The 25,277-nt window shown below is 36.6% G+C and overlaps 2 protein-coding genes across 5 annotated transcripts in view; one reads left to right on the top strand and one right to left on the bottom strand.

The window, feature by feature from the left end:
• Nucleotides 1-1,176: 1,176 nt before the first annotated feature.
• On the bottom strand, nucleotides 1,177-7,001 carry zgc:113274 (uncharacterized protein LOC552925 homolog). Of its 4 annotated transcripts, none has more exons than XM_051120565.1 (5): nucleotides 6,915-7,001; nucleotides 5,055-5,271; nucleotides 2,437-2,822; nucleotides 2,271-2,356; nucleotides 1,177-2,143 (listed from the first exon to the last, which is right to left on the bottom strand). In XM_051120565.1, exons 2-5 carry the CDS (start codon nucleotides 5,078-5,080, stop codon nucleotides 1,985-1,987), a joined length of 657 nt encoding a protein of 218 aa, XP_050976522.1. In that variant the 5' UTR covers nucleotides 5,081-5,271; nucleotides 6,915-7,001; the 3' UTR covers nucleotides 1,177-1,984. The 4 variants fall into 4 exon arrangements, with proteins under 4 accessions (XP_050976522.1, XP_050976523.1, XP_050976521.1 ...); XM_051120566.1 differs by lacking the exon at nucleotides 6,915-7,001 and adding an exon at nucleotides 5,980-6,900; XM_051120564.1 differs by lacking the exon at nucleotides 6,915-7,001 and adding an exon at nucleotides 6,810-6,900.
• Nucleotides 7,002-7,015: 14 nt separating this feature from the next.
• The window catches only part of sec31a (SEC31 homolog A, COPII coat complex component), a 32,880-nt gene continuing 14,618 nt past the window's right edge, over nucleotides 7,016-25,277 (top strand). Inside the window, 22 exon segments of the mRNA XM_051120537.1 lie at nucleotides 7,016-7,183; nucleotides 7,704-7,783; nucleotides 8,507-8,630; nucleotides 8,856-9,054; nucleotides 9,158-9,253; nucleotides 10,100-10,240; nucleotides 12,007-12,149; nucleotides 12,230-12,329; nucleotides 12,409-12,570; nucleotides 12,669-12,821; nucleotides 12,900-13,130; nucleotides 13,218-13,292; nucleotides 14,691-14,738; nucleotides 16,487-17,368; nucleotides 19,451-19,619; nucleotides 19,745-19,923; nucleotides 20,031-20,157; nucleotides 22,844-22,989; nucleotides 23,087-23,260; nucleotides 24,597-24,651; nucleotides 24,654-24,793; nucleotides 24,907-25,002. Coding sequence (XP_050976494.1) covers nucleotides 7,705-7,783; nucleotides 8,507-8,630; nucleotides 8,856-9,054; nucleotides 9,158-9,253; nucleotides 10,100-10,240; nucleotides 12,007-12,149; nucleotides 12,230-12,329; nucleotides 12,409-12,570; nucleotides 12,669-12,821; nucleotides 12,900-13,130; nucleotides 13,218-13,292; nucleotides 14,691-14,738; nucleotides 16,487-17,368; nucleotides 19,451-19,619; nucleotides 19,745-19,923; nucleotides 20,031-20,157; nucleotides 22,844-22,989; nucleotides 23,087-23,260; nucleotides 24,597-24,651; nucleotides 24,654-24,793; nucleotides 24,907-25,002 — 3,519 coding nt within the window. The 5' untranslated portion in view covers nucleotides 7,016-7,183; nucleotide 7,704.

The following is a 25,277-nucleotide window of genomic DNA, read 5'->3' as shown; positions in this document are numbered from 1 at the left end:
GAGCAAATGATGTAATGCTACATTTCTCCAAATCTCATGAAGAAGCAAACTCATGATTAAAACTGCACAGTTTATCATGAATTATGTACCAGTTATATGACTGTAAGTAGCAATTTGACCACAGCAATAAACATCATTAGTAGTATAAATATACTAAATGTAGTAGCATACTTCTTCATCGCCACTAATTATTCAAAACAAGCATTTGAGAGAATACTTTATTGGTTTTATTTAGTGAAATGTAGTTTGAAATACAACCCCAATTCCAGAAAAAAATGGGACGTTTTGTGAAATGCCATAACTGCAAGAATATGTTTTCTGTTCACTCTCTTTAACCTTTATTTAATTGACTAAAGTACAAAGAAAAAAAAATCCAATATTTTCAGTGGCCAACTTTTAATTTTATTTTGTAAATATAACCAAATTGATTCAATTTTCATAGCTGCAACAAACTGCAAAAAAGTTGGGACAGAGGCAAAATAAAGGTTTCAGAATTTCCTAATTAAACTGTTTTGAAACAGTTCACAGTAAGCAGGTGAAATGGAAATAGGTGAGGATATCATGATTATGTATAAAAGGAGCATTTCAGTCTCTGCAAGTGAAGTTGGATCATGTCTCCTTGCCAGATTTCATGACTAAAGTAAAAAACAAATAAAAAAAATCAAATTTCTTAATAGATAATCACAAAGAATTTAGGTCTTTCACCAACTACCAAAAATAATATTATGAAAAGATTCAGGCAATCCAGAAAAATGTCAGTCTGAAGGGCAAGGCAAGACACCCCAGGTGAATGTGCATGACCTCTGAGCCCTCAGATGGCATTGCATAAGAAACCGCCATGCTGTGGTGTTAAATATAGCCACATGGGCTCAGGAGTACTTCAGAAAACTGCTGTCATTCTGCAGCTGCATCAATAAATGCAACTTGAATTTCTGTTACTCTAGCACAGTGGTTTTCAAACAGGTCCTGTGAGCATCCCCAACACTGCACATTTTCTGTCTCCCTCATCTATCACACCTGATTCAACTGATCAGCTCATTAGAGACAGCAAGACCTGAAATGGGTGTTTCAGATATGAGAGACCTACAAAATGCGCAGTGCTCTAGCAGAAAGCTATACATCAATTATATACAGCGATGCCATGGGGTTCTCTGGGCCAGAGCTCATCTCAGATAGTCAAAAAGATGATGGAATGTGGAAATGACTGTCATGGTATGGGAGTGCAATAGAGCAAACAGCATTGGTGACTGGAATATGTGAAGGTACCATTGAAATGGAGGCATGTATTAGGATTGTACAGATACATATACTGGCATCAAGATGATGTGTTTCATGGGAAGTCCATGGTTATTACATCAAGATTATTAGATTATTAGATCTGTCACATCACAGAACATCAACCCAATTTCATAATTGGACCAGACCATTACTGATCAAGAAAGAGAAGTTGTTCAGTTTTTTTTTTTAATATACATTTTAAAGGTTGTCACAAACTTGGTTTTTGATCGGTCGTTATGGAGTGTATATACAGTGTATACTGATGTAAAAAAATATGTAAATTGTGACCAAATAAAAGGTCTGAATACTTTCTGAACGTACCATATTTAATGTTCTAACACAATTTTATGTACAGTACAATTTAGATATAAGACAGATCTAAAGAAATAGAGACGATCGATATTGGGTTGAAGGTTTATCCATAACCTTGGCGTCGGAAGTGCCATGCTCTAGTAGTTAAGCTATGGGAATATACAAATAAATAAATACATATATGAATACATATTTTAAATGAAACAATTCTGTTGTATTATCTTGAGAAAGAAAACAGCTGAATGATTTATATAAGTAACAGCATGAACAGAATTTTGAATAATGATGCTAATTTAATGCGTGACCTCATTTAAAGCAATTTTAAAGTACTTATTTTCTTAAAAACACCCCTAAAGTAAGCACCAAAATGTCTTTTTTTGTGCTTCATTTAATATCATGTCAGAAATAAGTCAGTATCTAAAATTTCTCGGTCTGAATCACAAATTTCAGTGCTCTCCTCCTCTGAAGTGTGATGAATCGAGACAGGAACGTCGCTCTCCTCTTTGATTTCTTGCTTGATTTCATCCTGGTTGATGAGACTGAAACTGATGACCTAGAAAATGCAGACAAATTGTAGCACACGTAAATATGTTTCTAAATCTCCCACCAATGCATTTCCACTACAGTTGTTTCTAATTTAGTTATTGATTCAGTCAAATATGCTACAGTAGCTCTTTCACCTGTCCATGGCCTCCCAAAGATGTGGCTTCAGTTATGTGGCTGTAGAGATTGTGGCGGGCGATGAAACTACTGAGCCAATCTCGACCTACGGGAATTAAAATTCAAGTTAGCAACACAAGAGCTGTCAGTCGAATTACTGAATCACAGTGTCGCAACACAACCTACCTGCTAACCTCTGCTCTCCCCAGTTGTTGGGGACGGGAATGTTGTTCTTCTGTGCAAATTCAAATGCGATTTCTCTGCATTTCTTTGGAGTGAGGCCGTGCAGGCGTTCAGCCAGCATCCGAATGTTTTCTGCAAGCTCCTCCTCTAACTCCTCCGACAAGATCCTCCTGGCTTCTGCCGTTCCTCTGTACCCGACGGTTTTCTCTCTTTTTTCTTCTGCCTTCTTCATGTACCGCTGCAGGGTGGACCTGCCGATCTTTCTTTCTTTAGCCACTGTTCTGATAGATTTCCCACGCTTGACTTCAACGAATGCTTTCTCCAGCTCCTCATAGGTTACTGAACCCCAGTCCGTTTTACGAATATAGTTCCGAGGCATGATCGCTTTCCTGTGATGTTTGACAACAGCAAGGATACATTAAATTGCTTAAAAGTGACAGTGAAGACATATATATTGTTACATTATACTGTGCTTTTGAACTTTTTATAAAGAGAATTCTTTAAAAAGTATCAGTTTTTTGAAGCAGGACAACTGTTTTCAACATTGATAATAATCGGAAATGTTTCTTGAGCATTAAATCAGCATATTAAAATGATCTCTGAAGGATCATGTGACACTGGAGTAATGATGCTGAAAATTCAGCTTTGATCACAGCAATAAATTACAGTTCAGGTCAAAAGTTTACATACACCTTGCAGAATCTGCAAAATGTTGTTTACCAAATTAAGAGGGATCATGCAAAATGCATGTTATTTTTTATTTAGTACTGACCTGAAAAAGACATTTCACATAAAAGATGTTTACATATAGTCCACAAGAGAAAATAATAGTTACATTTATTAAAATGACCCTGTTCAAAAGTTTACATATGCTTGATTCTTAATACTGTATTGTTACCTGAATAATCCACAGCTGTGTTTTTTTTGTTGTTCAGTTTGTCCTGAAACGGTATGCTGTTCTTCAGAAAAATCCTTCAGGTCCCACAAATTCTTTTTTAGTTTTAGTTTTTTCAGCATTTTTGTGTATGTGAACCCTTTCCAGCAAAGACGGTATGATTCTGAGATCCATCTTTTCACACTGAGGACACTGAGGGACTCATATGCAACTATTACAGAAGGTTCAAACGCTCACTGATGCTCCAGAAGGAAACACAATTCATTAAGAGCCGGGGGGTGAAAACTTTTGAACAAAATGAAGATGTGCACATTTTTCTTATTTTGCCTAGATATCATGTTTTTTTTTCATTTAGTGCTGCCCTTCAGAAGCTACAGAAGATACTTACATGTTTCCTAGAAGACAAAATAAGTTAAATTTACCCTGACCTTTACCCTTCAAAAAGTTTTCACCCCCCCGGCTCTTCATGCATTGTTTTTCCTTCTGGAGCACCTTCTGTAATAGTTGAGTCCCTCCGTGTGAAAAGATGGATCTCAAAATCATACAGTCATTGTTGGAAAGGGTTCAAATACAAAAAAAACAAAGAATTTGTGGGACCTGAAAGACTTTTCTGAAGAACAGCAGCAGTTTAACTGTTCGGGACAAACAAGAAACTCATGAACAACTATCACTAAACAAAAAAAACTACACAGTATTAAGAATCAAGTGTATGTAAACTTTTAAACAGGGTAATTTTTATAACTTCAACTATTATTTTCTCTTGTGGACTATATGTGAACATCTTTTATGTGAAATATCTTATTCAGTCAGTACTAAATAAAAAATAGCATGCATTTTGTATGATTCCTTTTATTTTGGTAAAATAATTAACATTTTGCAGATTCAAGGTGTATGTAAACTTTTGACCTCAACTGTAAAAATATAAAAAAAATATTTGAAAATATATTACAATAAAATTTATTTCACAATGTTACTGTTTTTACTGTATTTTCTATCCAATAAATACAGCCTTGGTGAACATAAGAGTTTATCAAAGCATTAAAAAAAATCACTATAGAAAATGCTTCTATTTCACAATTATTAAATTTAATACAATTTTCTTACACATATGTGACCCTGGACCACAAAACCAGTCTTAAGTCACTGGGGTATATTTGTAGCAATAGCTTAAAATACACTGTATGGGTCAAAATTATTGATTCTTTTATGGCAAAAATCATTAGGAAATTAAGTAAAGATCATGTTCCATAAAGATATTTTGTAAAATTCCTACTGTAAATGGATGAAAACTTAATTTTTGATTAGTAATATACATTGTTAAGAACATTATTTGAAGAACTTTAAAGGTGATTTTCTCAATACTTTGATTTTTTTGCAACCTCAGATTCCTGATTTAAATTGTTGTATCTCAACCAAATATTGTCCAAACTGTACATCAATGAAATGCTTATTTATTCAGCTTTTATATGATGTATAAATCTCAATTCTGAAAAAAAAAAAGACCCTTACGACTGGTTTTGTGATCCGGGGTCACATATTGAAAAAGTGTCTTCATATATTAATTTTCAGTTATAACAACTTTGTTGTACATATTTCAAAATATGGTCTCAGGACTGCACTATATGATTTTAGAGCTAAATAAATTTGCTAAAATAAAAATAATAAAATAAAAAATTATAAATCCAAGAAATACAAATAAATAAAATTAAAATAAAAACACACTTACCAATTTTTTTCTAGTGTTTCTCTCATTTACAGACAGCAGGATATGATGTGCACTTCAAGATTGTTTGGTCACGTGACAAACCAATACTCAGATGCCCAGGTGTCTCAACGTACCCACCGGCTCCTCCTACCCGACTCAACCTCTACAGTCTACTTTCCATCTATCAGCAGTGGATAGAGTGATGTAGTTTGACAATCTCTGGTCCAGGATTTGTACTCTGAAAGAAGAAACAATTTTGTTTTAGCTTCTGAAGATATAAGAACTCATATTTACTTGACATAAAAATGGTACACAACCAAGAAGAAAATATCTCAAAATTCAAATAATGTCAAGTTATGCTAGTACTACACAATTCTGTCAAATTCTAAAGACAAATTTCACAGACTGTTCATGAATATCTTCAAATATAACACATTCTCTTTTGATACAGAAAGTATCTATAGTCTCCATATTTGTCAAGAAGGATTGTCTACAGCAGTAACAAATGCTCTCCCATATTGCATAAACTGGATTTCCACTGGATAAATTATTCTGCTAAATGTTAGCTGATTACTTGGCTGATAACAGTATTATATACACAATAAATAACATTAAATGTAATTAAAATGTTAGTTTTTCTTATCTTATTATTTATTTATTGCTTGATACAATACAATTCATGCATTTCAATGTTCTGTAAAGTCAGAGACTGTATTTTCTCTCAACCAGTGGACCAGGGGCCACTAGTAGGGCCCCTCAGCAAATGTGCAGGGGGCCTCAGTAAGTCATTAAAATAACTTAAATTCTGTTTACATGACTTTAATTCATTGTTAGTAATGAAAATGCTGAACAAAAACATTAACAATTCTGTTGGCACCAACAGCCTTGTGGTTAGTGCACCGACATATAGCGCACATGCTTGCGGCGACCCGAGTTCGATTCCCACCTCGAGGACCTTTGCCGATCCTGCTCCCCTCTCTCTCTCTCTCTGCCCAGTACTTTTCTGTCACCCTCTACTGTCTTGTCCATTAAGGGCACAAAAGCCCAAAAATATATATATATATAAAAAATTGAAGTTGTCCAACATTAACATCACATTTATGAGTTTATTTATTTATAAAGATCATCTTTAGATGGAATGGTTGAGAATCAATGCTCTAAACTAGTGTTTGTTAGAAACAAATCCACCATTAAAATCTGTTTATTGCAAACACGCAGCTTTTCGAGACGTGTGGATTATCGTGATGTTTTTATCAGCTGCTTGAACACTCATTCTGACGGCACCCATTTACTGCAGATGACCCAATGGTGAGCAAGTGATTGGAATGCTACATTTCTACAAATTTGATGAAGAAACAAACTCAACTAGAACTTTGATGGCCTGGGGGTGAGTAAACATTTAGCAAATGTTTATTTTTTAGCAAACTTAACACTTTTTAAATGCACTAAAGTACAAAAGCAAAAAGCATTTTGTTTATCAGTTAACAGCAATTTCACTTCTACCTTTACTATCACAATATAATAATGTTTTTTGCTCTAGTTCTTTGTATTCTGTCACTTCTGCACTGCGCTACCACACAAACTATCTTGTTTGTTCAGACACGTATTGTAACCTGTAAAGCACCTCGAGTATGGTTTAAATAACCGTGGTAAATAATAGTACTGTGGTATTAACATTTGATGCATCATTGTACCACAGTACTGTCATAATACTGACTGTAAAGGAAAATAATGTGTCCGCAGACAATATGATTTCATGCAGTAAATATTACGTACACAAACAGTCGCTAACGGATATTCAAAGCTGATAAAAGCTCACTAACTGAGATCTGAAAAGAGCAAACACACACATGCGCCACAAAAACCAAAACACACACTTACACAACACAGCGCTCTTCCGCCGGATTTTGTCGCCTGAGGGGGGAGGGAGTTGCTGCCGGAAGTCGTCACGTCAGTGGGCGGGGCTTCTTGTGCCACGTTGATGGACAGCAGTGGGGACGTGGAATTGTGTCCATCTGCAGCCGGGACAAACCTCACACAGCAGCACACAAACCCACGGATTTCATAAAGTTATTCTGTTATTCACTCTAACGCTCGTGTTTGTGCGTGGATGAGTCTGTGTGTGACCGCTGGAAGCGCGACAAGAAAAGGTAAACACTTTTGAAACTAAGAAAATCCCTCTGTAGATCGCTGCATTAGCCTCTCTGCTACATTATTATCTGTTTTAAATGGACACTACCTGGACACTTTTCACATTTCAGTCGCTAAAACATATCTGTTGTAAACATCTGGTCTCTTCTTATGTGTGTTATATGTTTATTATGAAATTCTAATTCATTCTCAACATTATTAATTGTGCAACATCTTGCAAACTGTATAGCTGTAGGTATTATGTCTTAAATTAGTTAGTAGCGTAATATTATTTCTGTTGGAAAAGTCTCAGCTGCTGTTGCACTAGTGTTAAATATATCCTGTGTTTATTGTCATAAGAATTATTATTGGATAGGTAGATTGATTGAGATGTACAATGTACTAACTTAAACAAAACTTTATTAATTGCCATACCTAAACATAGTTTGGACATTGATGACAAGTGTCATTTATTAAAATAATCATAGTGTGGTCTATGCATATCAATGCATAACATATGTATCTTTTTTTTAATCATAGGATGAAGCTAAAAGAAATTAACCGAACAGCCATCCAGGCCTGGAGTCCAGCGCAGCAGCACCCCATCTATCTTGCAGCAGGTAACTGCCATCAGTCAGCGAATTCAATCATCCAGACAAATGCACAGTACAGTTAATGTGAGAAATTTCACTTGCACTGGCTAAGCAGTGAGAATGGACATGTTTTTACAATATCATGAAATGCTTAGTAGATTAGTAGTTAATGAACAGTCAGAAATGATAATGAAAATATGAGTAATAATTAATCAAGTATAATGGTTTCAGAGTTATTACTAGTAAAGAGTATTTTTTTTTTTTTTTTATTTAAAATTTTCCTGATATTGCTTTTGTGGTCAGTTCTTTTAAATGAGTTTGTCAAACTGGTTCACAAGTCAGTCTAATATGATTTATTAGTGAATCAGTTTGAGTAAAAACAGTAATCAGAAGCAACTAGAAAAGTCATTGGTCAAAAGTCTGGGGGGGAAAAGTCTAATTATAGACCTTAGTCAGGTTAGACGTCGTGCTGAATTTAACACGGATGAAAACAAGGCTGTGAGAGACAGACTTAGTCTTTACAGTTGCACACACTTTATAAAATCACTTTAACAACTTACTTCAAAACAGTTTTACGGAGATTTTATAAACATTTTTTTTGTTTTTGTTTTCACTGAATTAAATCCACTGAACGCACTGTACATTATTCCCTCACAGCCACTGTTTCGTTTCTGTCAAATATTAAATATGGCGCCACCCTGACTGAGGTCTGTTTTGTCTAATTTGTCTGAAAAATGATTATTTTTCTAGGAACGTCGGCCCAGCAGCTCGATGCCACCTTCAGCACCAATGCATCACTGGAGATCTTTGAATTGGATCTGGCTGATCCTTCTTTAGCCATGAAGTCATGTGGTTCTTTTTCTTCTCCACACAGGTACTGCGTTTGCTTACATTATGTGCTGGTCATTTACAGACAGTTCTCTCATCCAAATCAGAAAACAGAGCTTTGTTCTTTCAGCAACAGTATGATGCATCATGGCAGATTATTATGGCATCATCAAAGCAGATGTTTTCTTTAGCTTTCTGTTACATTAGCTCTCATCTTGTACTTAAGTGTTCGTTTTGAACCCCAGTGGTAACCTTTCTGTTGTGTTTCTAGATACCACAAACTAGTCTGGGGTCCACATGGCATTGAAGACCAGAGTTTGCCATCGGGTCTCCTCATCGCTGGAGGAGAGAACGGCAACATCATCCTCTATGACGCCTCCAAAATCATTGCTGGAGACAGTGAAGTGATCATTTCTCAGAGCGAGAAACATACAGGACCAGTTAGAGCTCTCGACGTCAACTCGTTTCAGGTAAATACCCAAATCAAGAATTACAATTACAATTTTTCCATGAGAGTAAGTGAAGTTATAATCAGTGTACATTACATTTGTTTTTTTTTTGTTTTTTTTTAAGACAAACCTTGTGGCCTCTGGGGGAAATGAGTCAGAAATCTACATTTGGGATTTGAACAGCTTGAGCTCCCCAATGACGCCAGGACCCAAAACACAGGTAAAATCTTATATGCACTCAAGAAAGAGGTCTAGTTTTGTTCTTCCTTTCTGATAAACAGCAAATGCATTGTCTTTGCATCACTATCACAGTTGCAACCAAATGGGGGACAAGATGACTTAAAATAATTAAAAATAGGATAAAACATGCATTAAAATGAGCTAAAATGTAACTAAAAATCAGGATATTTCTTAGTAAAATTCACACTTTCCAGCAACTTTTTTTTTTTTTTTTTTAAAAAACTAGGTTACCACATCTTGGAAAACCAAGATTTAAGCCTAATTTTAAAAGTGATTATTGGCTCTGGAAAATTGTGAAATTTTAAAACGTCATGGGTATTTTTATATTGAATATAAGTTTTTCCAGTTACGCCAAGCTCTAAACTATTTTATCAGGTAGATATTGTGAGTAAAAAATCCTTTATTTTTTTGTCCAGAGTCACAAATGACTGAAAAAGTCACATAAATTCATAATGAGATCACTGAAGGACATTAAGATCTTAAAACTTCTGGAATTCTGAAACGTATTTCATTTTAATTATTATTGCTTTAGTTTCTTATTTTAATCAGTGTGCATATTAGTTTCTGTAAATCAAAGAGAAAAGAATATTGTCCACTTTCAATATTATTGTGAGCAATAGGGGTCCCTGGAGGAGAAAGGCTGAGAGCAAATTTGCTTTTCTAAGCAGATTTTTGCCTGGTGGATGGAAAAACCGTCCAAAAATCCCATAGATTTGAAAAAGGAGCCCATATATCAAGGGATCGACTTGGGGCTGTGCTCCTGTCCTGAGACAGTAAACAACCGCCTATCACTCTTGTCTAGTTTTGACTTTGCTGTTGCCTTTAGCCCCTAGAGGACATCAGCTGTGTGGCGTGGAACAAACAAGTGCAGCACATCCTGGCCTCGGCCAGTCCCAGCGGAAAAGCTTCAGTCTGGGATCTGAGAAAAAACGACCTGATCATCAAAGTCAGCGATCACAGCAATAGGGTTTGTGCAGTTATTCATCTTTGCTTTGATTTTACTATGTTTTCCAAATAACAACATTTAACTTTAATACATAATAATTTGGTATACTTTACTAATGACAAAATATCATATTATTAAGCAAATTAAAAAGTGTTAATGCATTTAATGCTTAGGTCATCTTACATTTCATACAGTTGATAAGCAGCATAATATTTTAGCTCAATTTTCAACAAAAATATGACCTGTGAAGCCACAGCAGAACTTATGCATCTCTGAGAAACACACATCTGTGATTCATTTCTGAATGAATCAGGTGAACCAGTGTTTTAATGGCCCATTCATACAGAGACTTTACTTCATTCCTGAATGAATCAGCCGTTTGAGCAAACTGAACGAATGAATGACTCAATGACTTATTTTGAAGACTGATGATAACCAAACTATTTTGGTTGCCACTGACTTTCATTGTGTGAATAAAAAAATGCATTTTACATTCATAAAAGAAATACATAAAAATTTGTGTTGTATGATTAGTTTGCAGTTAATTAATTAATCACCACACTGTGTAATTAATTAAATGAAAAATTTTAATTGCTTGACAGTTAATTAGTGCCTGGGTATGCTTGTGTATTGAAGTACAGTTGAGGTCAAAAGTTCACATCCCCCTTTCAGAATCTGCAAAATGTTAATTATTTTACCAAAATAAGAGGGATCATACAAATTGCGTTTCGTTTGTTTATTTAGTACTGACCTGAATAAGATAATCAAATAAAAGATGTATACATATAGTCCACAAGAGAAAATAATAGTTGAATTTATAAAACGTTTACATACATGTGATTCTTAATACTGTGTTGTTTCCTGAATGATTCACAGCTGTTTTTCTTTTTTTTGTTTTTGTTTAGTGATAGTTGTTCATGAGTCCCTTGTTTGTCCTGAACAGTTAAACTGCTGCTGTTCTTCAGAAAAATCCTTCAGGTCCCACAAATTCTTTGGTTTTTCAGCACATTTGAACCCTTTCCAACAATCACTGTGTGATTTTGACATCCATCTTTTCACACTGAGGACAACTGAGGGACTCATATGCAACTATTTCAGAAGGTTCAAACACTCACTGATGTTACAGAAGGAAACATGATGCATTAACAGCCAGGGATGAAAACTTTTGAACGGAATGGAGATTTTTTTTTTTGTTTGTTTGTTTGTTTGTTTGTTTTTTTTTTTAATTTTGTCTAAATATCATATCTATTTTTTTTCATTTAGTATTGCCCTTCAGAAGCTACAGAATGTTTCCCAGAAGACATAAGTTAAATTTACCCTGATCTTCAAATTCAAAAAGTTTTCACCCCCTTGGCTCTTAATGCATCGTTTTTCCTTCTGGAGCATCAGTGAGTGTTTGAACCTTCTGTAATAGTTGCATATGAGTCCCTCAGTTGTCCTCAGTGTGAAAAGATGGTAACAACACAGTATTAAGAATCAAGGGGGATGTAAACTTTTGAACAGGGTCATTTTTATAAATTCAACTATTATTTTCTCTTGTGGACTATGTCAATGTATTCTATGTCAAATATCTTATTCAGGTCCATACTAAAGAAAAAAAAAATAACATGCATTTTGTATGATCCTTCTTATTTTGTTAAAATAAGTAACATTTTGCAGATTCTGAAATAAGGATGTAAACTTTTGACATCAGCTGTAGTCCTGTCTCATTATTACTGTCTGATACTGTGTTGCATGTAAGTGTTCATGATGCATGTGATGTTGATCGTGTTTGTGTTGTGTTTTAGATGCATTGCTCTGGTCTGTCCTGGAACCCGGAGGTGGCCACTCAGTTGGTTCTGGCGTCTGAAGATGACCGAATGCCCGTCATCCAAATGTGGGACTTGCGTTTTGCCACCTCCCCTCTCAAAGTGCTGGAGAGCCACACAAGGTAGATATGAACATTTCATCAGCTAATCAGCAGACACTCTGTCTTTCTGTATCCTCATCAGTCTGTATGTGTGCTTTCAGAGGTGTCTTAGCCATAGCCTGGAGTGAAGCAGATCCAGAGCTGCTCCTGAGCTGTGGGAAAGATAACCGGATCCTGTGCTGGAACCCCAACACGGCTGAGGTGAGAGTTTAGTCATGTGATGAATATATGTGGCGCCACTAAAATTTTATGAGGTGTAACGTGATGTCTTTTCAATCAGGTCCTGTATGAGCTGCCAACCAGTACTCAGTGGTGTTTTGACATCCAGTGGTGTCCCAGAAACCCAGCTGTGCTTTCTGCTGCTGCCTTTGATGGCCATATCAGCATTTACTCCGTTATGGGAGGAAGCAATGATAACACCATTACTTTACAGGCTGAACAGGTACGAATGAGCTCTTAGTGCAAGCTGACTTTCTCGTAAGCTTAAACATTGAACGCTGACCTTCTCACGGTTGCTCCTGATGTTTTTTGGTTCAACAGTTAAGTAGTTCATTTGGAAATATGGATCCTTTTGGCACGGGCAAAACACTGCCGCCTTTACAGCTGCCTCAGACCGTCACGACCCAGAGCACCGTCACACCTCTGAAGAAACCCCCCAAATGGATCCGTAGACCAGTTGGAGCATCTTTCGCTGTAAGTTTCCACAGATCTGGCAGACACCTTAAAAATAGTGTGCATGTTCTTAATCAGCTTTTCTCTTTTTGTGAACAGTTTGGTGGGAAACTAGTCACTTTGGACAACATTAAGCCAGCAGCCCAACAGCCGCAGCAGACTGCTGCCCATGTCGTTCATATCAGTCAGGTTGTGACAGAAACTGATTTCCTTGATCGATCGAACCAACTTCAGGCGACACTCACTGCAGGAAATTTCCTTGAGTACTGCCAAACCAAGATTGAAGCTGCTCAGAGTGAATTTGAAAAGACCGTTTGGTCTTTTCTGAAGGTGGGACGCTAGAATAGTTTATAAGTCGGCATACTTGTATTACTCAATCAAATCTTTATTGAACTTGTAACCAATTTATGTGCTCAGGTGAATTTTGAAGAAGATGCACGAGGGAAATATTTGGACCTTTTGGGATACAAGAAGGAAGAGCTCGCCCTAAAGGTATTTCTGTGTGTTCACAGTAGGGATGCTCATTTTAACTGGTTAACCGACAAAGAATTTTGACCAATTATTACAATCAGTTAAAAGTTTAAAAGGTCATTTAATGGAAACTTAATGTTATAGGCCTACGCAATTTATTTATTTTTTCTCTCAAACATTTTCTATAATGTTAAGATTTATTTTATTATTACATTCATAAATAGACCTGATGCCGACATAATATGTTTACAAACACTATGAACATAGGCTAGGCTATTTTAGTTCCCCTTACTCCACAAAAAAATCTTTTCAATTCAACATTATTCAGAAAAGAACAAGAATGAAAAATATAAGAAGATAAACAGGCTATATAAACATAGACAAGCCAAAACAAATTTATTTAGGTTAAATCGAAACTGAAACTAACGTTGGGTCTCTCATATGACACACATCCAATTGTTTCTGTATTCAAAATGCATATTTGAATGCCAAAACATTATTTATTATGCAAACCTGGTTTTGAACTTCACTCACATTCTAATATGTACATAAAACAAATTGTTTGGCATAATATCATGGCAGTATGTTAATAGTGATTAAGCAGTGTGATTGATTTATTTATTTATTTATTTATTTTTTTTCTCTCTCCCCATATGTTTAGCTACCTGTATTTTATTATGGTAATGGAAAGGCTGCATTGTCAAGGTAGCAATGCTTAACTGTGTGTGCGCGCATGCGGTGCCGGTGCAATCACTTGATTTTATTTTTCTTTCTAACAGTGGAAACAGCTCTTTCTAGTCATACAGATAATCAAAACTGTAAATGGTTTCTTTGTATTTGTGTACATTCACAATAAAAACAAGTCTTTGTGCTTTTGTAAAAATAAAGAAAAATAGGATGCCATTTTCAGCCATCTTCCTTTCACGCAGCACAAAAATGAACCAAAACTCTGCATACCACTAGCAACTTGTTGCACAGGTTTTTTTTCGTTTTGTTAACCAAGTAAAAATATTTATCATATAGGCCTATTCATTCATTATATATAGCCTAACTTTATTATGTTTTTCTCCATTTGCAGAAGCACTGTAGGTGCGTGATGTGACGTGTCCATGTGAATTATCATGTTCTGTTGTTTGCTGCTTTTTGCGCAGAAAACAAATTTTGGTTTTTTTAAAAGGTCACAGACACTTATACTTTCTAAAATAATTAAATTCTAATTTAAAATAATCTTGTTAGTTACCGGTTAATAATCGGTTAACAAATATTAGCTGTCAGTTAGGAAAAATAACCAAAATGAACATCCCTAGTTATGAATTTCATAATTCATAATTTGTATTCACAGTTCATAGTTTGTATTGTGAATATCTGCTTATGTGTTTTAGTGTATAGGACTTGATTAGTTTTGCTTGTGGTTTTCAGATTGCATCAGCGTTAGAAAGGAACTGCAAATCTGATGAGGCCGATGTGGTAAGTGCACCAGTCATTGTGTTTTAGATAATGTTAAACCTTTCTATTTTGATCTCGTACAGGCAACCTCTGCATTCATTTTGAGCCTTTGTAATGTTTTTTTTTTGTAAAACTAAGCAAGAAGACGCGTCCTTGGTTCTAATGCTTTAATTCGTTATACAAAACAAGACAACAACACAAACTTTTCTGTTTCACTAGCTTCCCTCTAAGCAAGGGGAAGTGAAAAGAAACTTTTTTGAGGAGAAGAAACTTGCACAATTAAAAGTTTCAGCAGCTTAACTTTTTCTCTAATCAATAAACCAAAGAAAGTGGAATAAATAGTTGTGCTAACAACTACCTCGAAATCAACCCTTGAATTCTGCAGTCATTCAGTGCATAATTGGCCAATTTCTGTAGAAGCCTAGTAACTGATCTAGGCTGAACAACATTTTGTGACTCGGCAAACAGATAAAAGCTTGCAACCTGCACCCTGACCCCTTACAGTTGCTTGGTAGCCAGGCAGTCAGAACCGGTAATGTTTAGCTGACCATTATCATTTTCATATGCACTCTAAGAATTACATAAATATGATGTGGCTACGTTTACATGCACAATTTTTGGTTCAGTCAGACTGAATTCATTCAGATTGATGAATCTGAATGTGGTGTTTAAATGAACGCTAAATGAAGTGATCGGGTTGATGTGCGCGTTTATATGTCACAAGCTTCAAATCAGAGTAGAATTTTTTACATGCGTTCACTGCACAAATATAGAGTTTCTCACTGTTTGCACATAATAACCTCTCTCCTACACTCCGATCGAGTATTTACATGGACACTCAATTGTATTAGAACAGGAATAAACCACCCACTTCAATCCAATCTAAATTTCATTCCGATCCAGCTCAGTCGGATCGATTAAGGTGTTTACATGAAGGTTTTTCACTCTGATTGAGCCGTCAGTCCAATTACAAACTGATTACTTGGTTGCATGTAAATGTAGCCAGTCATGACAACTCTAGGGATAGATTGTAAAATCTTTATAAATGTAAATAGAATGAGTATAGGTTTAGTCTTGGTGGACTAGGGTGGGACGTTTGTTTTCAGTGCTATCAGGCTTAAGTTAGCATTTGCCAAGGTCTCCTATTGCACCTTTAAGACAGAAAGGCTGTCTTCAGCGCCCTGTTAATGCTACTGATATAACTTTTAACAGTACTATAGCTGTGTCTCATGTCCTTTTGGAGGTTGCCTTTGTCAGCTGAATATGTCATTAAGGGTGGCTCATTTCAGAAAAACAGTTATTGTGTCTCACAAGGAATACAACCACAGGGACAGTAGACTTTGAGTAGACTTTATTTTTCAACTCAGATGTAAGCCTATGGGCAAGACCTCATTAGTTGCTGTAGGGAAATAACGAGAAGAATAACAACATGCAGTAAACCGTAAAACTGTTTGCACTACAAACCAGTGTGTTCATAATTCAGATAATACATTAAAATAATATGGTAAGACACACCAGTTTGCTATATCAAGCAGCAAAACGAGCTGGACACAGATGAGCCTGGAAGCCAGACCCATAAAATGTACAAATGGCTGTGCCCACTCTTACGCAAAAATAAGGTGGATAGAAATCTGTGAACCAGTGGCAGAGGTTTCCAAAGGTCATTGACTTTATTGGCTTTTCATATTGGCATCACTTCTTGTTATAATTTTGTTTGCTTAATTTTTCACTGCTTGCTTTCCATCTTATCCTGACTGTTGTGTGTGAAGCTTTCACTCATACCTCACCATCATCCCGCTCCTGTGTCAAACCGAGTGCCTGACCCTGATTCTAAGCCTGAACTAGTCCTTGAAACTAAACCCACTGGTGTGCCGGCTCATCCTCAGCTCGAGCCAAAAAATCCTTCAAACCTTGAGTTAAACCTTCATTCTGTGCACGAACCTTTGCTTGAACTCACAACCCAGAAATCTCAATCACAGCCCTCAGTGGACTTCACCCCTCCAGTAGATCTCACCACCTTCTTTGACCCGACACCTCCAGTCGATCTCACCTACTCCTTTGTCCAGACTCCTCCAGTGGACATTGCTTTTCCTGCTGATATCACATCACAGGTTGATTCTTCTGGTCATATGATCCTCACACCTCAAGTGAAGTCAGAGTCTGTGCAACTTTTCGCTCCTTCAACTTGTCACCTGGGATCTTCAGATCTACTGTTACCAGCTGAATCTACTGCTGCAGTGGTGCCAGAAGAGTCTCTTCCTCAACCACCAGTTGAGTTTCAGCAGCCTGTGCCACTTAAGAACCAAGCGTCCAGTGCAATGCATTCTGAACCAGTGCTACCTTTACCAGCTGGACCTTCTGAGTCTGTACAAGAAGGCACTGTTGATTTACAACAGCCAGAATCTTATGTGATGCCACCATGTAGCTCTCAGCCGCTGGCCACTCTTGGCCTTTCTCCAGATATCTTACCTCGAGAAGCCATGTGCTTGCAAGCTCTAGCTGACTCCCAACCACCTGCACCAGAATCTGATTTGACGACACAACATCCTGTTTCTGATCTTCTGAATACCAGTGATTGCCAGCCAGAGGAGGTTTCTGGTAGTGGTGACCCAAATAAATCCAGGGCTAAAGAGGAAACAACACTGGATGAGGTACCTTCACCCTGGCCAGTTAGAACCTCCTGTTGCTGCATCCCTGTGTGATAGAATTACCTCATAACTAAGTAAAATATTATTGGACTTGAGTTAATTAAACTGGACATGACAGAGGGAGAAAAATATAGAGGGAAAATTAAACTACTTTCTGAAATCTCACACAGGAATGCTGGCATGGTAGCTTTTTGTGGTAGATTTGAGTGTTGCGACTAACCTTAACCAAGCCTTGAAATGTAGTAGGCATAGTCTTGTGGTAAAATGCATGCACTTTTTCAACCACCTTGGGAATTGTTGTGTACACAACAGAGAACCAGCATGATTTTATTAAACCGGCTATTAGATGACTAACAAATGTAGTCATTTGAGCATTGTAGGATCATTATGTTTTGTTGTTTTCCCATTGCTCCACATAGGTGTCATTAGCTTAACACTTTTTTAAATTAGCTTTACAAGTTTTTTTTTTTCATTAAACATTTCTTGCAGTCAGTTGTAAGAAAGGAATGGTGCTTAAGCTTAATAAATAGTTGTAGAAGTCCTGCATGTGTTTAATTATTATTTTTATAATTTTTTTAATTGGCCATGTAATTCGTAATCAGAATGTCATAACTCAATCTTCCAGTAGAACATGCATTTAGGCAGTTGGAAAACTTAAAAATAAATGCACTTCTGGACATATTAGAGTTTTTGCTTACAGTTTTACAAGACATGAACATCATGCATTTTATAAATAGTTTGAAACACCAGAATAAAGGCATTTTAGTTGTGTTTCTGAGAAATTATGGATACCCTGGTGAACATTTTTTAAATGAGGCAAGAAAAAGCATAACTACAACAAACAGGCCTGTTTGAATGGAATGTTTTGTGTTGAAGGTTGGGACACATATAAATGGGTGGTAAAAACTAGGGCTGTCCTCAACTAAAGATTTTTCTGGTCGACTAGTTGTTTATTTTAAGCATTAGTTGACTATTAGTCACACGTTTGTTAATAAACCATATAAATCATAATGAGTCTTTAACTGCCTACATAGCCTAATAAGCGCTCAAGCGCACACAGAAAAGCTTGCCACAGATATAATAATTATGAATGCATGGAGACTGCATTAACGTTATAATAATTTATTGATACACTAGTGCTTTCTTTGTTTTCGCCTTAAGAGATGAAGTTGCAGGATGACATCTCCGCAATAGTGGATGCACCTTTATGCATTTTTCATACAGATTATGTAATCTGAGAATATTTGTTTTCTAAATGAAATGGTTCATTTAAAGGCAGAGATTTCACAGAGTTTTGAAGTTTCGCATTTAATTTCACAGAGACCGAAATGGCAGAAAAGTGCATCCTGTTTGCTTTAATTATTTTACAAAAGCGCAAAGTTTTGTTGTTGTTGTGAATGCATACAAATAAATGTAGAGTCTTTACAGATACAAAAGATGTATTACTTTTATCTGCATGACTAGAAATGACGAGGTATTTTAAGTGCAATTGACCGCACATGAAGTGAGAGCGCTACTGTTCAGCTTCCACACTCCACACAGACAATTCAATAGCGAACATTTTTTTAGGTTATCATTAGATTGAGCAGCCATTTTTCAGATGAAAAGCCATATTTGAGGTCGATAAATGATAGGTGAGCATTTGGATGTCCTGCCCAGTGTACTACATTACCACTCAGACCAGCTGTTAACAATCTGTCATCGACTGCGTGACTTGCCACTTCTTGTAGATTTTTTTTTTTTCTGCAACTAAGCGACTAATAAAATTTTAGTCGACCGTGCCTCTTCTCTAGTCGACTATTAGGGGACACCCCTAGTACAAACGACTGTATTTTTATCTAATAATTTAAAAATGGCATGTAAATAAGTTTGAAAGCAATCTGTATATGGCATGGCAACATTTTAATCCAAGAAATTTCTTACTCTGGTTATTAGTGTTCTTATTGTCTGAGTGTTTGCAAATAGGCAGTTGTTGGTTTGTTGCTTTTAGTTTTGTTTGCGTTTGAGTTTTTGCTTTTTTTAAATAAAAAATTTTAAATAAAAGTTTTTCACTGTCATTAATATATATGTATTTTTATTATCAAGGTTGAGAAGAAAAGCCCTGTAGAGGAAGAAGCAGAACCGCCTGCCACGGAGACATCAGACCTCGATGAGATTCCTTTTGAAGATGAAGAACCTGCTGCTGAGGAGACGTCCAACACAGACATTACTCCAGCCCCTACTTCAGACACCGTTAACCTCAAAGTTAGCCAGGGCAAGTTTCCTTTTGGATGCTCATCACATAGGAACCTTCACTGATATAACAAAAGTTGAAAATTGGGAGTCAAGTTCCTCTAAAGGAATGTTTACTAAAAATTTCATGCGTACTTCATCTTTCAGATATTGATGGGCTGATCACACAAGCACTGCTGACTGGTGATTATGAAGCTGCTGTTAACCTCTGTCTGCATGATAACCGGATGGCTGACGGCATCATCCTGGCTATTGCTGGCGGACCTGAGCTTCTGGCAAAGACTCAGAAAAAATACTTCAGCAAAACTCAGAGCAAAATCTCCAAGGTGAGGTTATGTAGTACCACAGTAGGCATGCTTCTAATGTGTTGCCATTTACTGTGTCCTCTGTTATAAGAGTTATTATAAATGAGAGATCTGTCCTTCTGTTTTAGCTCATTAGTGCCGTGGTGATGAAGGACTGGTTGGACATTTTGGAGACATGTGACCTGCAGAACTGGAAGGAAGCTCTGGCTGCAGTAATGACTTACGCCAAGCCAGAGGAGTTCTCCTCACTGTGTGGTGAGTTGTGTATCCAGAATCTATGAATATTGAATCGATAATATTGAACAATTATATAGTATCAGGGCTTAGCAATAAGGATTGCCCAATGGCCTGTTACCAATGTTAAAGGCGCTCTAGACAGTTGACAGAATTGTCACTGGTCTGATCAAGTTTATCATTCAATTCGGTACTTGTGTTTTCTGTGTGCACAAATCAAAGCATGCAGAGAGAGCCGAGTGCCAAATTAAGTTCTCTTTCACATCTTTTTGCTCTTGAATTGACAGATACACACAAAATTATTTTGTTTTGGCAAGGGAACATAAACAGTTCAGAAAGAAATCAGATGTGTGTCAGCATATTGGGTCGGTGCATTTGGTCTTAAAGTGACAGCAGCCTAATAAACCTGCTGCTGTCTGTGTCATTAATGTTAATCATACAACCAAAAATAAGAAAATCAGTCACTGCTCTTGACTGAATAACTTTAACACACTATAATTTATACAGTGAAGACTATGCAGTTTGTCTGCTGTTAGACCTTCCAGAAAAAATGTAAAGCACTATTTAATTTGACTGTTGTATTTATCTGTGCTATAATGTGTTATTTGTTCTTATTTTTTATAACTGTTTACTTGTATTTAATAATGTTTGATGTTAATATTAGTTGGGCTAGTAGTTTTTGTTGTGGTTTTGAAATAGAACACAAGGTTACACGGGTTAAAAACAAAGAAAACAATGACTGTTATTTTATTGTGTTAAGTATTATATACTAGGTCATTTCAGAGCAAATACATTAATATCAAATTATATATGTTGAATGTTGTCAAGATTGAAAAATATTACAATATATATTTTTGCTTGCTATATTGTCCAGCCATGTTTTTGATTACACCATTTAAATATTTAGGTCAAGGTACAGGCACATTGAGGGTAGGTATTAATCAGGTTTTGGGAGTAATTGAATACATGCAGGAAACGTAATCAGGTAACTGTAATTCGTTACAGTTATGTCAAAAAACGCAAAAAAGTAGTTAGATTACAGTTACATTTTGTAAAAAAAACAACAGGAATACTTTCAGGATTACAATGTTTTTTTGTTTTTTTGTTTTTATTTAAAGTGCTCCTATTATGCCATTTTAAAGGTTGCTAATATTGCTTTATGAGTCTCCTAAAACAGGTTTACATGTGTGCAACGTCAAAAAACACTTTAGTTTTCTCCAAAAATAGATTTAATTTTACCTCATTTCTAAATGATTCGTAAACGACTCGTGCGAAGCAGTTCGAAGAATCAGTCTCTCCAAACCCCTCCTTTCCATGAGCCCCCTTTGCCATAACTGATTGACATCTCTGGATACTTGTCAGTACATAGAAAAGATGGCATTGATTTTTACCATACCAATTCGAGCCGGAGTCTGACAATGAAACAGTTGAAGTGGCTGATCGACAGGTTAGCACAGACTACTGTGGAAAGTGCTGCCAATCGGCTTATGTAAGCGAACCGGGTACACCTCTGTGTTGTAAACGGCAACATTGTATAATGCATTAAGGCGGCTTTCACACCGATCGTGGAAAGCGCTGCACTGGGCCGCAATAGTTCAACTAGTTCGCACTTTGAGCGTGGCGGGTGCTGTCCACTGCGCGTGCGCTTTGGTCGACACAGAAGCAAGCTGTCCTCGTGCGGTGCAAGCAATTGAAATGAATGGGTTTCCGAATTCGGTGTGAAAGCCACTTTGTGCACCATCCTTTGTCATTACTCCAACTAATGAGACAGACAGACAGTCAAGCTGCATCAATCACAAGTTTTTAGACTACAGCGGGTCCACAGCTGAACAACAGAACTACAGAAGTGTGATTTAACCGGTTAGCAAGACATGTGCGGGGTTGTTACACAACATTACATACACAACTATGTATGTAATATAAATACAGATTCATCTTTTGGAAGTGAATAGAAAACAGTTTTACTCTCACAGCGTAGGATACAGCGTCTTCTCGACATGACGTAAACCACATGGAAATTTTACTGTTTGTGGGCGGGCGACGTAGAACGTTTATGTTCACATACAGCTACATGACACACTGCAAGAAAGGTCATATTTGAAAAGGCATAATAGGAGCACTTTAAGTAAGGAATAATTGACGACAAGAATGAACAGTCTGAATGCACATTTAATCTTTTTCTGTTGTGGAAACATTTTTGTTTTTCTGTTGTATTCTCGTTTTGTATGAGCAGAACATATAGTTACAGTATAGTTACAACTACATGCCATTAAGGCTGTGCAAATAATCCGATGCGATTATCATGCACATCTCGTCAGTAATGCTTGTTCCATGATTAGTCGTAAATTTCAATCACGTGCAGTCAGATGGAGCGGCACTCGGTACACAGAGCGGTAGTTCGCTGACAAGCTGCGCAATATCGCGTCCATTATCGGAGATGTACTGCCTGCGATGATGAACGCGATATTGCGTAACTTGCCAGTGAACTACGGCTCTTTGTAGTATATGCAGTTCCATCTGACAGCAGGTGATGGAGATTTACGACTAATCACGGAGTTGCTTTCATATTGTGGTGCTTGGATTACATTACTGAATACTTTTTTCATCAAGTAATTTGTAACTGTAACAGAATACATTTTTTAAGTAATCCTCCCAAGCCTAGTGTTAATGTTTGATTGAATGTGAATGTCTGATTTATTTTGTGCAGGTCTGCTGGGCTCCAGGCTGGAGGCTGCTGAGGAAGCGGCACTGCAGGCTCAGGCCTGTCTCTGCTACATCTGCGCAGGCACAGTAGAGCAGCTGGTCGCCTACTGGGCCAAAGCTCAGGACTCCTGCAGCCCGCTGTCATTGCAGGTGAGACGGGACTCCAGCAGACCACTGCTCCAAGACTGCAGTCCATCATGTTTTTTATTGAGCTTGTTTGTGACTATTTTCAAATGTGTGTTTGTAGGAGCTGGTTGAGAAGGTGGTGGTCCTGCAGAGAGCTGTGGTGAAAGCTCAGGGTGGTGTTCCTCCTGATATGGGTGCACTGCTGGCAGAGAAGATGAATCAGTACGCCAGTCTGCTGGCATCACAGGGCAGCTTACAGACGGCCATATCCTACCTGCCCACCAACACTCAACAGGTGACCATCACAAACTGTGATGTAGGGGATCGCACAAGAAAAGTTTACCAGATGGTGAACTACTGTTGCTTTACAAATTATCTGTTTAATTATAAATAAACATATTTAAACTCTATATCAAATGATAATGACCTCAGTCACACCTGGTATTATTTTTCGCATAAGTGGTCAGCACTAAAAACAGGTGTAAACGTGGTCTAAAATGATCTGATTGCACGTGTGGCTGTATTTGTTGGGTAAATACTAATGTGTCCTGATGCATCCTGGAAAACAATGTGCAACATGCAGTTATTGTGCTAAAACAAGGATTTCAAATTTTTTCTGGTTGGGTCAGTGTTGTTATTCTTAACTAAAACTACAACTAAAATGATTAAAAAAACTTTTTTTGTTAATTTGAATAGAGCTGAAATAAAACAAAATATAAATATTAAATGAAAAACTAATATTTAAAAATTCAAGTAAATGTAGTTTAAGTTAAATTGCTAAAATTACTAAAGCTAAAACTGAAAGAAAAATCAAAGCTATATAGCTTTAAAAAAATTAATTAAAAATTTAAAAGCACATAAAATAATTAAAAGTTAAACTGAAATTAAAATAAAAATATTTAAATAAAAGCTAATTTAAAATATAAATAAATATTACAGTAGCGTAGAGTATATTATAAAATTAATCAATGTTGCATGATTTTAATGCATTTTTATGAGGCTATTCAATTTCCTAAAAAAAATGTTTTTTTTTTTTTGTTTTGTTTTGTTTTTGTTTTAATTTTGTGATGTTTGTCTTGCAGTTTGAGAGCTATAAGAAATAGTTACAGATTGAGAAAGTTTGATTTATTTCCATTAATCAGTTCAACTTGACGGCTTCAGGTAATAGATTCAAAACTCATCTAATGGCATGCTCAAAAATTATATAATTAAATCATTTTAAAAATCACTGTTACATTCATAAATATTTTGGACTGAAAATGTTTAAATGGTCAGAAACAAATACAGGTGCACTTCCTAAATATATTTATTATTAAAATAAAATAAAAAATAAATAAGTATTAATTATGTATTAGTAATTAGCTGTCATTTATTAATTATTTATTAATAATTAAAATAGGTTGCCTGTGTTTTGCTATATTAATGCTAACTAATCATCTATTAGTAAATTAATTTTAATGACAACAATAATGAAAATTCCTGAATTTTATTTAAATCACATATTGAATAGTGTCTCACAAACAAAATCTCTCATGCACAATCTATTTTTTTGTTGCTTTTTGCGATTTTTAGTTGTGTCTGTTAGGTATAATGTCAGCTCTGTGAGTTTAATGAATTTTATTGTTCTGTAGGTTGCTGTGCAGCAGTTGCGTGATCGTCTGAGCAGAGCTCTGGGTCAGCAGCAGCAGCCAGGCAGCCTGGAGCAGTGACTGGAATGCAAAACATGCGCCAGACGCTTCCCGCCGCTGTACCAGCGCAGACATACGCACAACCTCAACCTCCACAGGTCCCCGCGCAGCCCGCCGCGCCTCCTCAGTATTACCAACAGGTACCAGATACGCCCACACACGGCGGAATAAAACCCGCGGGTACATTATTTGACTCACCAGTGGCCGCGCGGCGGCCGATACCAGCGTGTGTTTGTGTTTGTGTTGTGTTCAGGGTAGATCCGCCACTACTGTCACGTCCTGGAGTAACCAAACCCCTACAGCTCTGCCCAGTGTCCCTCGCCCGCTAGTGCCTGCCGCTGACCCGCAGGTACAGACAGACAGAGCTGTGCCGCGCTGCTCACACTGACAGATACAAACGTCACATACCGCATGAGCAAAACCTCTTTAAACTGCTCATTTAATAACATATTTTAAATTTTGTGGTTTTTTTGATTGATTGATTTCTAGTGGGGTTTGCTCCATGTGAGCTGGATTTGGGTCTAATCAAGAATGTGTCTTTTGTAGTTTACTCCAGTGACTTTCATTATCAGTGTGTTTAAGTCACATTTTGTTTGCTTTTCTAATCTGAGGAACAAGACTCAT

Source organism: Labeo rohita, chromosome 10 (genome assembly GCF_022985175.1).
Source record: "Labeo rohita strain BAU-BD-2019 chromosome 10, IGBB_LRoh.1.0, whole genome shotgun sequence".
Lineage (NCBI taxonomy): Eukaryota > Metazoa > Chordata > Actinopteri > Cypriniformes > Cyprinidae > Labeo > Labeo rohita.
Note: the sequence above shows the minus strand (reverse complement) of the source record. Positions and strands in the feature narration are given on the sequence as shown.